The sequence below is a fragment of the Tuber melanosporum genome (genome assembly GCF_000151645.1).
Source record: "Tuber melanosporum whole genome shotgun sequence assembly, scaffold_13, strain Mel28".
NCBI lineage: Eukaryota > Fungi > Ascomycota > Pezizomycetes > Pezizales > Tuberaceae > Tuber > Tuber melanosporum.
In genome coordinates this window covers 149,564-164,690 of record NW_003298786.1, presented here as the reverse complement: position 1 = coordinate 164,690, position 15,127 = coordinate 149,564, and the positions used below count along the sequence as shown (strand labels likewise).

At 46.8% G+C, this 15,127-nt stretch overlaps 1 protein-coding gene; it reads left to right on the top strand.

The window, feature by feature from the left end:
* The first annotated feature begins 8,449 nt into the window (after positions 1–8,449).
* GSTUM_00004545001 (uncharacterized protein) lies at positions 8,450–12,323 on the top strand. XM_002836068.2 has 2 exons: positions 8,450–10,355; positions 10,416–12,323. Exons 1-2 carry the CDS (start codon positions 8,987–8,989, stop codon positions 11,384–11,386), a joined length of 2,340 nt encoding a protein of 779 aa, XP_002836114.1. The 5' UTR covers positions 8,450–8,986; the 3' UTR covers positions 11,387–12,323.
* The last annotated feature ends 2,804 nt before the right edge of the window (positions 12,324–15,127 follow it).

Here is a 15,127-nt window from a genome sequence, read left to right as displayed (position 1 = left end):
CAACCCACCTGGAGATACATCAGCACGGCCGTTTTCGAGTTCTGCATTCCAATGTCAAGTGTTCCCGAGCGTCCAGTCCGTCCGTCCTTGGCTTCGGACGGGACGGACACCAGTTCCCGGGACCCTGCCCTGAACGGACGCCCGGCCAGGCCCTGCAGGCATCTCGCTTATATGATTTATTCTGAATATGGTAAGTTTTCAGCAATAATATTTACGGATCCTTTGCTGCCACGCAAGTAATGCGATAACCATTCGGACAAATTTGTCAAAAGAAAGCTTCTTGGAGTAATAACAATGGGAGAGATTGGAATAGGATGATTCTGGTACATCAGGTTACTTGGATTCTTTCCTAAAATCTATGACTATTTATTCATCGCTTCTATGTTGAAACCAAAACATTCTGCTCCATTCCTTTATAAATACATCTCCAGTGTGAAATAACCACTAATCAAAACATTTCGTCCAACTCAGGTTTTCCACCAAAATTAGACACTTTTAAACAACAGAAAATTACCCAGGCTATGATACCTTCCTGAAAACACCTTAAATTATTCTATCATCACAACAATCACTACCTATTTAAATCACTAGAACCAGAACTACAAGGGATAAAAATTGGGCCCATTATTTACAATTACATTGACTTGAAAGTGATCCAAATTTTTGTATGGGGCTCCATACAAAAAGGTACATTACAGCCAATACCTCACACTGAATTCTCATTTTCTCAACTCATTTATAATTTTTAGGAGTTCCGCCCGCTAAATCTCTCTTTTGGTCTACAGGCTTGTTGATGCTCTGCAGAATTTTGGCAGGTTATCATAGCCATTGTGCTGTGAGAGAAGGCGATGAAAGTGGCGACCTTTGGTGTGAAAAGGGCATCGGACAAAACCATCTGACCTAGTACTTTATAGTGATGCTTATCATTGGTGGTGCAGTCCTAAAGGGCGGTTACGACATCTACAGGGACGAATACAGGCATCCCCGCTCTAGGGAGCAAGTCTAAATGTGTGCAGTGTGGCTGCCGGTTTTGTAAGTGGGATCAAATCCATGAGTTGATTAACGATTGATACTAATAGGTTATTGGATAGTTTAATCGAGAAAGGAGGTATTTACTGAGTGGTTTGTCTGGGCACTTGTTGTTAATGGGTGGACTTACAGCTCGCCGGTGTTAGGGCCCCGGTTGTTTTTAAGCAGCGATGACAGAATCAAGACATTAAACAGTAACCCCTGATGTCGATGTGATAAAGAAACATCCTTCTCCAAGCACAACCCCTACTCGAAAATCTTAAACGTAAGTGGTCCCATACTATTCCTGGACCACGCCCTTCCCAGACCACCTTTTGAACAGTACCCTTTCGCAGTCCCAAATCCAGATTCCTCAATTTATCCAATTTATTGAAGGTTCTAGATCGATGTTAGTTGATTGAGATAGGTTGTGGAGGTTTGAGGAGTCTGGTGGAGAGTTCAGAGGTTCAATGGATTGGCGTGGAGGTTCGGAGATTGACAGGAGATTCTCCGGACATGTCTTTCCTTTGTTATCACCGGAGTGTATGGAGGAAAGGGTAGCATGCTTGGAGAGATACGGATAGGTGTGGTGATTCATGGAATAGTGAGGATACATTGTTTATGTTTTACTTATACACCTGTCTTTACTGCTAGTTTAGATAAGTAACGAACGCAGTTGTTTTTCCTTACGTTATGCTCTTGTGCACATCCTACCACAGTTCCCACATAGTCCTTTAGTTTCTCTCTATCGCTGCGCAAGTCAATCATTGACTCACAATTGCCATCAGTTCTCTCCTAACCATAACCACCAAGATGAAACGCAACAATATCTCACTTATAATACTTCTGCAATCTCCACTCCTCCCACCATAGCCAAAAACCAAACCACCAACCAGCCGAAATAACTCCCACGTGGAAACCCCACCAGATAAGCCCACCCCCCTACCAACCCTCAAATTCCTTCCGGCGCCCCACCATCCCCCCCTGTAGAATCCATAACCAACTTCTCCTAACACATCTTGCTCGTAGTGATAAACTTCACCTAAACCATGAGCTTGTACCGCAATCCCTCCCCTTGTTCAGTACATGTCTTCCTCTATCCTCCTCAAGCCGCTAAAGGGCCTACCGGAATATTTGAGCCTACACATACACAAGGTGTTCAAAGAAGCAAGTACCCTAATGCGGCTAGAGGTTGTGGAAGTTGGATATGCACATGATTATTTGGATATACCCATTCTGCAGACTCGAGCTGGGGCACAACTAGATATCTCGTGTCAAAGTGGATAGCGAGTTTGAGGGGACTGCAACAGTGCCTGTCCCCCCCCCCCCCTTTGCCTTCCCAATCCACCGCTAACAATCAAATAGGAAACGAAGATGACGAAGGCGATGACACCTTCGATACAGAGGAGGACCCGATCCTCGAATTTCGCTCCCTATGCGGATCGACAAATTGCCGCAGATGTCGAACCCTTTGGATCATTCGTCCGGAATCGCCCACTACCTCCTCTACATCCCCAAAATACCCTATTCCCTTTCCCATCGCCAGTCGTCTGATTTTCCCGGGTCTTGTTCAATCAATTTTTTATATATCCATGGTCCATTGGTGTTCCTATAAACTTCGATATAGACATATATCATATACTAGACATAAACACAAAAGGTATAAACACGCAAGAATCAACGGAGAAGAGTCCATGACCCATAATTCACAGAGTTTAGTCTCTTTTTTCTTTCTTTCTTTTACCTTCCCCTGCTACCTATTTCCACCCACTCACTCACTCACCTATTCACCCGATTGTGAGATAACCCTTTCGTATAAGGACATCATAGCCTTCCACCCCCGCTACCCCCCTTCGAAACACCACGATCAATACATGGCACCCAGAAAGTATAGACTTACAGCCCCAAGCACTACCCCCCAACCGTCTTCGAATATCCGGTTCTGATACATGCCGCATTGTATTACGCAGCACCGGCCGGAATGCACAGTACAGTACGGTACTATACGGCGAATTTCCAAGAGTGAGCTACATAACCAGAAAAACGGCCATCTAGTCACTACGACATTTTCACCCCCCTAGTAAAAACCCTTTCTCTCGCTATAGGAGTTCATATAGCGGGAAAGCGGCGACCAGTTGAGCACTCCTGGTGAATAAAAAGTCGGGGTTAGGTAACTAAACTGCATACTTTGGGGTACTGCGCCGTTAGACAAAAACTTGAGAAATATTTGGCGATTCAGAAAGGATATGGTGTACTATAGGAGACCGCGCGCGCGGGGGGGTTTCTACCGAAGGAACAGCGGAGCTCGGCCCTTGCTATATCCTCATCCGGAATACGATATCATACCGCTTTTGATCGTATGTTCTGCAACCTAAATTGGGTTTTTCCCCTCCCTCCTTCCTTTCCTAAGTGGAAAACCATCACTCATACACCTCCTCACTCACCCCCACCTATCGGAACCTTAGGAATTTTTTCATATTACCGGTCCAGTTGGCAGTGTCTGGTGAGATTTTAGGGCAAGTTATGATACCTCACCGCGTCCTATCGTAAAAAAAAAAAATTCATAATCACAGTGCGCCACAAACTTTCACTAGAAGTGTTGTCGGTCAATGAAGGTATCACAACTGAGAATGTGGAAATGAAGAGAGGTAAAGACTTGTGAGACAGAGAGGCTGTTGGAGATAAAGACAGTGGCTTCTTAGGAATGCAATTGACTTCGTTCTTATTTGTTTCTCCAGTGCGCCATACTTATACCCATCAGAGGTTTCTATATACAGTGTTCCAAGTCCCGATTTGCCATATTCAACATGCTTCCGTCACATTGAAGTAACCATTTCAACAAGAAGCATCAACCAAAACCGAGTGACCAATCATGAAGGGTGCATAAAAATAATAATAATAATAAAAAGCTATGATAGAACTCACTCATCTCCTCCCCCCACTCCCGCACCAGCTCACCCCGCAGCCTCCTGTCACACCTATGCCATAGCGGTACGCAACCTAACACACCAAGCAAGTATCATATCTCGACCTTGTTTACGGTACACCACCCGAGTAATATAAAATCGAGATTTTCCCCTCTCCCCCTCCCAATCTCTCAAATCCACTGCCAGACGGCAAGCGTATCCGCTCCTACATACACCTCACCTCCCAACCCCTCCCCCCAAAGCCAAACCATACCGTCCAACTAACTCAGTCCACTCCACCGCCCCCCGATTTGTCCATTCGATCTCCTCCAAAAGACAAAACATCGGATGAGCGAAAGGCCCGGGTGATGACCCATGACTACCTGCATTTACAATACAGTACTATCTTCTCACTGTGGCGCGCTTCGTGTGGAGTTGACTACTGTACCATACCCAGGTAGGCTAGCTTGCGCCCACATGTCCGGATCCACAACTTACAAATTCCTTTCATTATGGGGAGCATGTACATACCCCGTTCACCTTTATTCCAGATTCTGCTCGCGCGTGGTGGGCAGGTTTATCATACTGTATTATACTTTATGGCACGTCATAGCACTATATGGCGTGGCGTTTTTTCCGTTCGTGGCATGCTATGATACCCCTGTTTATCAGAAGTTCCTGGGGCTTCTCTCGAGAAAGAGAGATAGAGAGAGCGAAGGGAGGGGGTGAGGGTGATTATGTGGATCTATGAGCACTTTATGTATAAGAACACCGGGGGTTAATTGGTACAGTAAGTTGGGTGCGTTACGTGTTTGATCAATGCCCAAGTGCGAGCACACTACCGTATCCTATAGACTACCGCCGAACAGGAAGCCAAGCAGACAGCCGCCACTGCAAACATACTTTGTTGATCAAGTTTTTCAAAGATGAAATGCTCGATCAATACTCGTATACTAACGCACACTCGTTAAAATCTAGGCGACGGATTGACAAGGCTTTGCTTAGTATGATGATGGCGACGGCGAGGCGGAGCACTATATAGCTGGTTAATTCGTTTGCGAAGTTACCCAAGCTGGGAGTCTTTTTCACATCGTCGATGTAACTTCGCTATATTGGGAATTTCTCACCCTTTCGAAACACCTGTTTTTAGACGGGGACCTTCCCAGCTCAAGGTCCGATTCAATGATATCGTAAGTATATTAGATAGGTGCAAGGAAATACCTTTTTTTTCTTACCAATTTGTACCCGTACCCCCATTTTTCCCTCTAGCGGAGGGAACAGTGGGTGAGAGTACTGTACGAGAACTGTCCTCGAGTATGGTACCGTAGCGTGCGGTCTGGGGCATCCGTCTCACCCCGCGGAGAAAAGCAAAGAAAAAAACCCAAGGAAAAAATGGAAAAAGAAAAGGTGGGAAAGGAATGGGACGTGGTTTTGTCCTAGAGAGGAGGTAGAAGAGGAGGAATTATTAGAGAGGTATTAATAAGGGGGGAGGGGTGGGAAGGAAAAAATCGCCACGAAAATAGGTTTTTTGTGAATCTTATTGCCAAGATCACGATAGATACCCGACAAGTGCGGCGGGGTAAGTCCAGATGAAAACTTTTACTTTTGGAAGGAAGGGAGGGGTAAATTGAGGGTCCAATTTGGAGTACGTGTCCGTGCTCGTTTGGAAGTTGAGCTGTACCATAATTGATCTCTTGGGAAGAGGGGCACGCGAGCCTAAGCTGCTTTTAGTGAAACCAGAGGGGGTCAAAAAGGACTCCCGCCGGTATCCTACCATATGGTGACGGCGGTCTAATTACACCCTGAAGTAAGATGTAGTACCGGTAGTGGTATCGACGGTGCCCTCGAGAGTTGCTGAAAAATCTGATGAAATAAACAAGAAAAAAGTACAAGAAAAGAGGTTACGGTAGACCACCACAGCCGCGACAGAAATAGCGTACAGTACTAGTACGTTAGCTTGTCCTTCCCACCCTCCTACATAGAGTACTCGAGTACAAGTAGAGGGCGGATAGCATGCATGCATATTCTTGAAACGTCTAACCAAATCTGCAATTTCTAAGCGGGGACCATATCAGCGCTCCGGATTAATAGAAAGAAGGCACGTGTGGGTAAGACCTATTGCGAACTGGGGGCAAAAACAGAAAGCAGAAACCGGGGGGATTCGGTGTAGTAGCGAGTGTGTTGGAATTGCGGGCTTCGTTGCATATGTATGGAATATGTATCGTGGTTCAAGCCCTTTTCACGCTTCACCGCGGGAAGTGGGTGCACGTATGGGACAATCGAAGGAGATTGATGTGCATGATAGCACAGGAGGATCTTAGGGGAAGCTTGAATCATACGTTCGACATTCGGAGGTGGTTTTAGAGTTGTACCTGTGCGTTGAGCCCTTCACTCTGATACAGTACTATTAGCCAGGGATGTAAAGAAAAGTACTCTTATGGGAGGGATGGTATCATGCCTTGGCAAGGCTTACTGTGCGACGAGGGCCAAAGCATCCATACCAATGGCCAGTGCGCCATAACCATTGGAGAATCGGACCCAGGCGGGCCAATTCCTCAGGAAACGCTGCCTCACCGCTTTTTGAGGAGTTTCTCCAGGGAGCAGCGAGCTGCAAATGGAGTTTGCCCTCTCTCTAATTAACCCCCAAAGTCCTGGGAAGTGTGGGACGGACCGGGATACCAATCGTGAAGATGCAAAATGAGCACCGGCAAGTAAGCCCCGGCCCTGGCCTCCATCCAGCATGCCACGCTTCCGGCTGACGATACCAAACGTGATCAAAAAGCCCGATATTCGGGAAGAGATAAAACTATGCTGGAGGATGTTGTGAAACAGGCGGCATCTACCATTTTGACAGGGAAAGGAAAAAAAGAGGAAGAAAAGAAAAAAGTTTTGGGAATATCCCCAGGAAGCGGAGGGAGGTTTGTTTCTAGCCAATCGTGAAGATGCATAGGGATAATCAGGGGTTTTGAAAGTTCATCACCGCGTCGAGTTACATCATAGCCTTGTTGGCTAATTCACTTCCTTTCCCTTTTTGGCTGTGCGAGCGCTTTTTCTTTCGCTCGCCTGTCGTCGTTTTTCCCCATCCTAACCGTGAATGGTAGGACCAATGTCATTCTAGCTAATTCCTATCATAGTGCACTTGGTATTATACTAATATTATTATCATTTTTCTTCCTCCACATAAAAGCGCTCGCATTCAAACCAAAACGAGAATTGCAAAGCATACATGATGCAACATGGTCAGCGCTTCAGTCACTGGGGCAGAAAATGAGCATGATACTCGAGTGCGATACCATAATATAGCATCATGATACAAGTAACAATAATAATATTATTATTATTCAAGTTATTCCTTTACCGAAAGATTTGTGGGACTGGGAAGCAAAAAGAAGTCACATTTGTGTGTGTGCGTGGGTGCGGGGGGCACGAGAAAAAAAGGAAAAACAAAAAAACAAAAACAGGGCGGCACTTTGTGGTAGGCAGTGGCCGTTTTGGGTAGCACATACTGTAATATTTTGACTCTCCTCGCTCGCTCACAAGTCACAACACTTCACCGAGGATAGTAATGATCTGAACTAGAGCCCGATCGATATCAATTGACGTCGTTATTTTCGTCCCCCAACCACTAATTGTTGTGTGGATTTCCACACACTCTCTACCTCTCGGATGATCTAGCTGCACTTGTAGAGACGAAAACTACTGACTAACCATGTGTGACTTGGGCACTAGTAAATGCAATGACGGGTGAGGGATGAGTCTTTCAGAGCGTTGGGCGCCATCACTGACAAACCTTGCCTTTCACCCCTAATCTTCAATTCTTCCCCACCCCTTTGAGAACCACAAAGATGTGATTTGGTAGAGGACGAGCTGCAAGCCTTCCTGCATGCAACAATGGGACTATTGTGTATTGGAGTAGAGATGAATTCAGTAGATTATATCCGAGTTGGGGCACCAATCGACAAGGAAAATTGGCTCACAGAGGAGTCGATGCCTCTCGAGTGAGACCGGTAAGAATGTTTGTTTGCTCCCTCTGTTTGCCGCCGTCCATGGAGTCGGGTAGGGGTGAAAGCATAGAAGGGGCAAAGGGACTCTATGCTTTACCCTATTATTGCCGTGCTGTGTATTATTAGTCCAATTGAATCAAATTATTCTTGAGAAGAGAATAAAGAACTGTGCAGTGGCACCTGTATCGTACAACTACTTTGAACAGTCCTACCGGTACTGAACCCTACTCCCCTACCGGTAGCCAAGAAAGCGGTCGGGTTTTCATGGCCGGCAGCTCTAGCACGGCAGTGTGGGGAATACCAGATTTTTTTTTTCCTTTTTTCTGGTTTCCCCCATGTCCACCGTTTCTGTCGTGGGTGGTGAGAAGTGGTGGGAGCACTGGTAGAGGTGGGCAACGATGGTGCTCAGAGTTTTCTGGCACCTGGAGCCTCGCGAAAATTGGCCCACATAGACTTCTCTCACCTCTCTTCTTCCACACTTCCTTCACCTCCCACCCTCATCCACCCAGCTTCATTCAGACTACCCGCAAACATTTCTTAACCCAACTACTCAAATTTCCAAATACACTATCGTCATCACCCAAAATGTCACAGGCTGCCAACATCACTGTTGAGTTGTAAATCACTCTGGGGGTGTTGCACAACACACTCCCAGCCTAACAGCTCCAGCGATTGACAAGAACAGACGACAAAAACGACGATACCTTTGATCCTCTATTTCTTACCGATTAGAGAGAAGGGTGTTCCTCGAAACTTATAGGATAAGCACCATCCATTGAGGGAGAACGTCCTGTAACATTTGGGACATCACACATACGACGGAAGCTTCAAATTATTTTTTCTCGCCCGGAAATTGGGGCTGTTGGCGGAAACCAGGCGGGCAAAAAATACCGAAGAAAAAAAATTTCACATCCACTCCCACCTCAACCCTGTCCACCGTAAACCGGCGGCAACCATAACCAACAACACAAAAATCTCATTCGTACGATATACACCCCCACACACAACGATTGTATCGAATATATTTATCACCAACCAATTCCTCGATTCTCTTTTATACACGGTAGGATGTCTCGAAAAACAGTACCAAACACTGTGGCCGGCCTCACTTCGCTGCCTTCGAGGACCAACAATTCTTCACTCCCAGCCGGGGAGTCGTTGGCTCTGAACAACCCATACATTCTCCACGAACATATCCCTAATCAGACATCACACACAAAACGTCATCGCCGAGAATCATCTAGATTGGGTCCGGGATCAGCGGGTGGTAGCTGGAAGGATGGAAGGAGTGGGAAAAGTGGGCATGGAGGGGGTGACCAGGAGGAGACTGATTCTTCATCTGATAGTTCGGGTAGCCAAGACGATGAAGAGACGGACGATGACGAAGATGCGGATGATGCGGACGAGCCGGCTGTCAATCGCCCCGTCCGGGTGACTGGTGAAGATACCACCGGCATGAAGCTATTTCCGGGTGATCAATCTACCGTCGGAAACGGTAGACAGGATAGCACAGCTGCCAATGGAGATCACCGGGCGGGGCAAGGCTCGAGAAAGCGGTCGCTCGTTGCAGATATTGGCGAATTGACAGAAAATGGCCCTGAGCAGAACCATCCAAACAAAAAAGTCGCTTTCGACATCACCAAAACCGATGACATACTGGAGCCTTCCGATTCCTTATTTGGTCCTATCGGTGATGACACCGGTGATATCGCCCCGTTCACCGACGGAGATCTTAGTTTGATCGAGGATGATGAAGGTGGGGTACTAATTGATACTGAGGAAGACGAAGATATTGATGCCGGAGATGATGAAGATATCGAAGGCGAAGAGGAGGACGCTATCGTCCGTGAGCTTGAGAATGGTATTCCGCCTCCAACACCCATAAAAGCGAGCCCATTACTACCGAGCGGTGCTGCCCCTGAAATAATCAATGGACTTGATCTCGGTAGTGGGGATGAATTCGAAGATCTCAACGATGAAATGTTCATATCTCAATGGCACTACCCCAGCTTCTTTCCCGACATTCCCTGTGATCCTACCAATGATTACTATTTATTCAATGATGGGGATATCTTCTCTGTAAACCCGACGCCGGATTCTACTCCGGCCGTCACCCCCGATAACACCCCCCGGGGCTCATTGTCCGCCACTGCTCCATCTATTCCTGTTTCCCCAAGTGGAAGGGGTGATTTCCCTGCATCCATGGCAGGTAGTGATGAGGAATCCTCGGACGAGGACGAAGTGCCCACCCTTAACCCCTTTTTTGAGAGAGAGGACCCTGCTGTCAAGCATCTGGTGAGCACCCAAGGGCGTGGGGGATGGGCCGATGGCATAAATGACGATGTGGATATTCCATGGAAACATTTCTTCTCATCGGATGGGAGCAGTGACGAAGGAGGCGAGGATGAAACAGCGGGCAGTGAGAGCGAGGACGAGAGTGAGAAAATTCAAATCCGGAGGAGTATACCTTTACTAACGGATTATCACTTGATTGCAGGCGGCTCGGGAGAGACTACTGATGAAGAAGAGGACCTCCCAATGCCTACACCCCACGGCAAGTCCATCCTCCGACGTGTTTCGATGTCATCCCAGGAACCTGAAAGTCCACAAGTTGTTCATATCGATGGGGCTTCCCGCCCAAGGCTTGGCTCTTGGGTTGCCGATCCAAATCGCCCTATCTGCGTTGTGGAGGGATCGAAAAAGACCTTCCTCATACCTAAAGGCAAGCAAGTATCCGTCGACGAGACGAATAGCAATGGCAGTGCATCCAACTTCATGGTAATGATGGCGGAAGAAAGCGAAAGGGAAAACTCTCCCAGCTTTATGGACTATAGCCCGACACTCGGTGGGTTGGCTGGTGGTGATGGACTTTTCTTGAATGGGGCCAGCATACTAGGGCCCCCAGAGGCTTTCTATCCCTACTTCAACGAAGAAGGCGAGCTCGTTGCCGAAGGGCTAGGGGACGAGGAGCTTGATGAATTTGAAGCCAACCTTAAGATCGCGGACTTTCTCGAACTTTCTTCCGATGAGGACGGCAACGAACACACAGACAACGATTCCAGCACCGGACACTTAAGGTCGGCTCCAATAGATGGCGTGTGCGATGGGCCAGATGCCGACGACGAATGTACTCCCTCCGCTGAGCTTCCCGCACAGATGCTCTCGAGGTGGGATAAGGTCAGTGTGACGGCTTTTCGTAAGAGACAAATCCAGCATGCCCAGAAAATGGCAGATCTTCATGGAAACCCTAACAGTAGCCTTACTACAGGCTACGGACATCAAAAGAAGCTGGGGGAGACGATTACGCAAACGAGGAAGAAGAAAGTGAAATGGCGGCTTGCGGCTGGAAACAGGGGGTTTGGGGTTGGTTCATCTACGAGGAAAAAGATTTCTAACAGGAAGGCCGAGGAGCTCGGAAGAAATTTCGGCTCGACGAATCGGATTCCTCCAATCTTCGAGGGCATGTAGATGCGCTATGAAGGCGCAGGATCATTGGGGGAGTATGGATGCAAGGAAGTGTTCGCTTTTCCTTGAATGGAAGGTTCTGGAGGACGGAGCTCTAGAGAGACAATTCCTAGAACGGGGCATTCATTGAAGAAACGTTTTCTCTTAACTGGCCGGTTTAGATTTGCGAAAGTGCATCGTTGGGCTGGCATGCCCTGGGCTTGGACAAAGACGGTTATTGAAACAAAACAGCGTTGAAGAAAAAAAAGAAGAAAGGGTTAGGATAGCATGCGAAACGATTATAACGATTAGGCGAAAAAGTTTGGGTCTGTGTTTTCTATTTTTCTTTCGCGACACTTGCGTTTTCTCATGTACTGGTGGTATTTTTTCCTCCAACATTCTCGACTGCAACCCATCTATCTATCAGGGTTTTTTTTTCTTTCGTTTTTTCTTTTGTTCTATGGAAGCATCTGCGCGGGGGTTTCAACGGATTTCTTCGGGGAGGGGTTTTTTTTCCCTGTAATTTACCGATTTCTTTTGTCCGGAGCTTCATAACGGGGACCTGAGTTTTCCGCCCTCGATTTACAATCCATCCATCGTCATCCTACGTTGTCTGTTTCTTTCTCCGTCCCTCTATTTTTCATTTGGACGGTGGGGTTCTCCTATTTTCCTATTTTTATTTCCTTGATCAAGAAACAGTATCTGTGTTTTGATTTTTTTGGTTCCTCACGTTTTCCTATTTCCTCCGGATCATTTGCTGTACATGTATCGGCCTTTCTTTTTACTTTGCGTACATCAATTTCTTCATGTCAAATACACTTTGTGGGTACATATGGGTTCTTTTTCCTGTATTTCTTTCTTCCACTTTGGCTTTTGCTGACTAGGAGGTGAGGGTGAGGGTGAAGGTGGTGATGGTATAACTTAAGCTATCATAGTCAATTGAATGCGTGTTTGCCCCGGATAGACTACTGCTATGATACCATCATAATATTATGAGCCTGTACAATCGAAAACCTGACTCTCGGACCTTGACCACAAAAAATTGATTTTTGCCTAACCACTTAGCTGGCCATAATTATAGAGTATATATCTAATAGCTCAGAAGATATTTTTGAAGCTCTAACAACCTCTGTAGCAGCTTTTATATGCAAAATACTCAAAACACTCACAATTGACTTTTTACCATGTAAAATCACTTTAGTCTCTTGTACTCATATTCAACCAATAATAATAGTTGAACATTAAGTAGTTGTTGAGCTATTTCAGTTTGTGGTAAATTGTTCCCCATGTTTTATTGCTACTTTGTACTGTAAGAAGCATGGCTGTCCACCTAGTACAAATAATAAAAGATTGGGTAAAATGTTATAAATACAACTTAGTTGAAAAATATTAATTCATAAATTTGACTAAGTAACACTAAACTGAATTTTCCTAGCCTTAGATTAATATTAAACTTTTTTTTGAATTAGGGGAATCATTTAAAAAGTTTTTTTTTGTCATAAAACTCATTGTATCTCAAAACTTTTTTGACTCGGTTGCTTTGGTTGCAAATCATTTTCCCAGCCACATGGAAAAGCCCGAGAGTCAGGTTTTCGGTTTTACAGGCTCATATTATGATGCCGGTATGATATAGCCCACGAATGGGCGGGGCCAACATTGGCGAGAAGACGTTTCCCTAATTGGGCCTCGGGGAACTTAAGTTGGAGGAGATTGAGATCGACACCGGAGTAGAGGACGCTTTTATGCCACTGTACGAGTGATAAGAGTTGACAACATTAAAAAAAATAAGAATAAGGTCATTCGGCCCCAAACCCGGGTTTATCTTCCTGCGAGCGATTCTTTGGGGTTGATGGTGGCCCCTTGTTAGGGGTTCGAATATCGACTCCATTGGAATTTGATGATGAAACTACTCTTATGAGTATCGCCCACCGAACAGCTTTGGGCCAGGTTTTGGGAAAGCTGACCCGTTGCTCTCTCTAACAAAGTATGGCCGGGAATGGTGGGCCCAGGTCGGTGAGCCACCCCCCACCACGCATCAGCACATATCTCGACCTAGGGCCCCCGTAGGATTCACAGATCACTCACTCGATATTCAGCCATCCTCCCCCCCCTTCCCCCCCACCCCATTTAGTATAGGCAACTTTTCATGTATGATATCCTAATCCCAGCCAACTCGTCTGCTTTCTTCCCTTAAGCCTTGCCATTCCCCTAGAGGACTTCACACCCTTAGGAACTCTCAACACACCCATCTACTCCTTCAGGGACCACCTCCTGGACGCCAAATAGGAAGAGTTGGAGGGGGGTGCCAGGCATGCTGCACGAATCAGGTCCAGACGGTCATAGGCGCTAGGGACGCTGTGTGTAAAGTTGAGGGGTATTGGCCGTTTAAGCTGCATCGTCCGCATAGACGGCAGCAGAGGGGTTGGGATGATGGGGTTTCGTGAGGCGAGGATGGAGTGCTCATACTCATGCCGTGCGTCCCTGAGGGAGAAGAGGGAAAAAAAATTATATGGGATTCTGCATCTTGAGCTGTGTCCAGTGTTATCCACCGCGATCCAGCCTCCGCTTTGGAGGAGAATCGTCCAGGTTTATATTCCGGAGAGCCCGGTTCTGTAGTCACAGGCTCTCACTCGCGCAAAACATCCCGCGTTTGCTTGGCTACAGAAGAAAACCCTTTCCGCATCATTCCATCTCTGCCCTTCTAGGCCCTCCACCGTGGAGGTTATTTCATGAAACAACGCAACATGTATCATACCCCTAGCTCTCCGCTTTAGTCTGATTTCTAGTCCTTTTCCGGCATGCCCCTTCCCCCTAACATCCCGCCGAACAACCTTTAGCGCAACGGCTATTAGCTTAGATCACCAACACCCTCTCACCTGTTCACAAGTGAGCGAGGACATATTATGATACGATACCAGCAGCCCAGCCAGCCCAGCCCACAATCCAGCGATATCACCAACCACCCACCACGCATCCTCAAACTACGCGGGCATGTATACTCCCGATAGAGACCCGGCCAGCCACGCAAATCGGATTAAAAACACCCAACCGTAAGATAGAAACTTACACCAGATTACCAGATGATGCTCAATTTCCATCCTAGGCGCTAGCGAGATCGCGATTCCTTCCCAGCGCGGTTGCTTTTCGCAAGCTGGCTCCAACCAAGATGTGTGTAAATAAGTATGATTTCATCCTCCGATATAATCCACACACACACACACACGGGAGAGAGAGAGCAAATCTATCGGTCTATCGGTCTATCGCAGGCCCATACAGCTACTATACGGGATTGCGAGCCGAAGCGCTCTCTCGGATGGCGGAGAAAGAAAAGAACCCTTGTTCGATTCGTGGCGGTATATAGCCCTGGTTGCTGGGCAGCGGGGGGGGGGGGGGCCATTTCTATAAACCCCCCCCCAAATTTGAGAAATGAAATCCCCCTTTGTCCCCGGGAAAAAAAATTTTATCATATTTATTTTTTCCCCCCCCCCCCCCGGGATGAAATCCATTTTTTCCGGACTATAAAGTCCCGGGGAAAATTGGCCCTCCCAGCTAAAAGTTTTTGAAGCTGGGGTTCTATTAAATACCTTCCCCCCTGAAAAACCACCCCCCAGCGCTTTTGGTTTTTAAATTTCCCAGCCTTTCCCTATTATAAACAAATTTTTCAAAAAAATTATCCTTTCCAGCTTGTTTGTACCAACCGGGTTTGGCCCGCTCACGGGGGGTTCCCCCGATTTTATCGGATAAAAAGAAACTATTATACCCCCT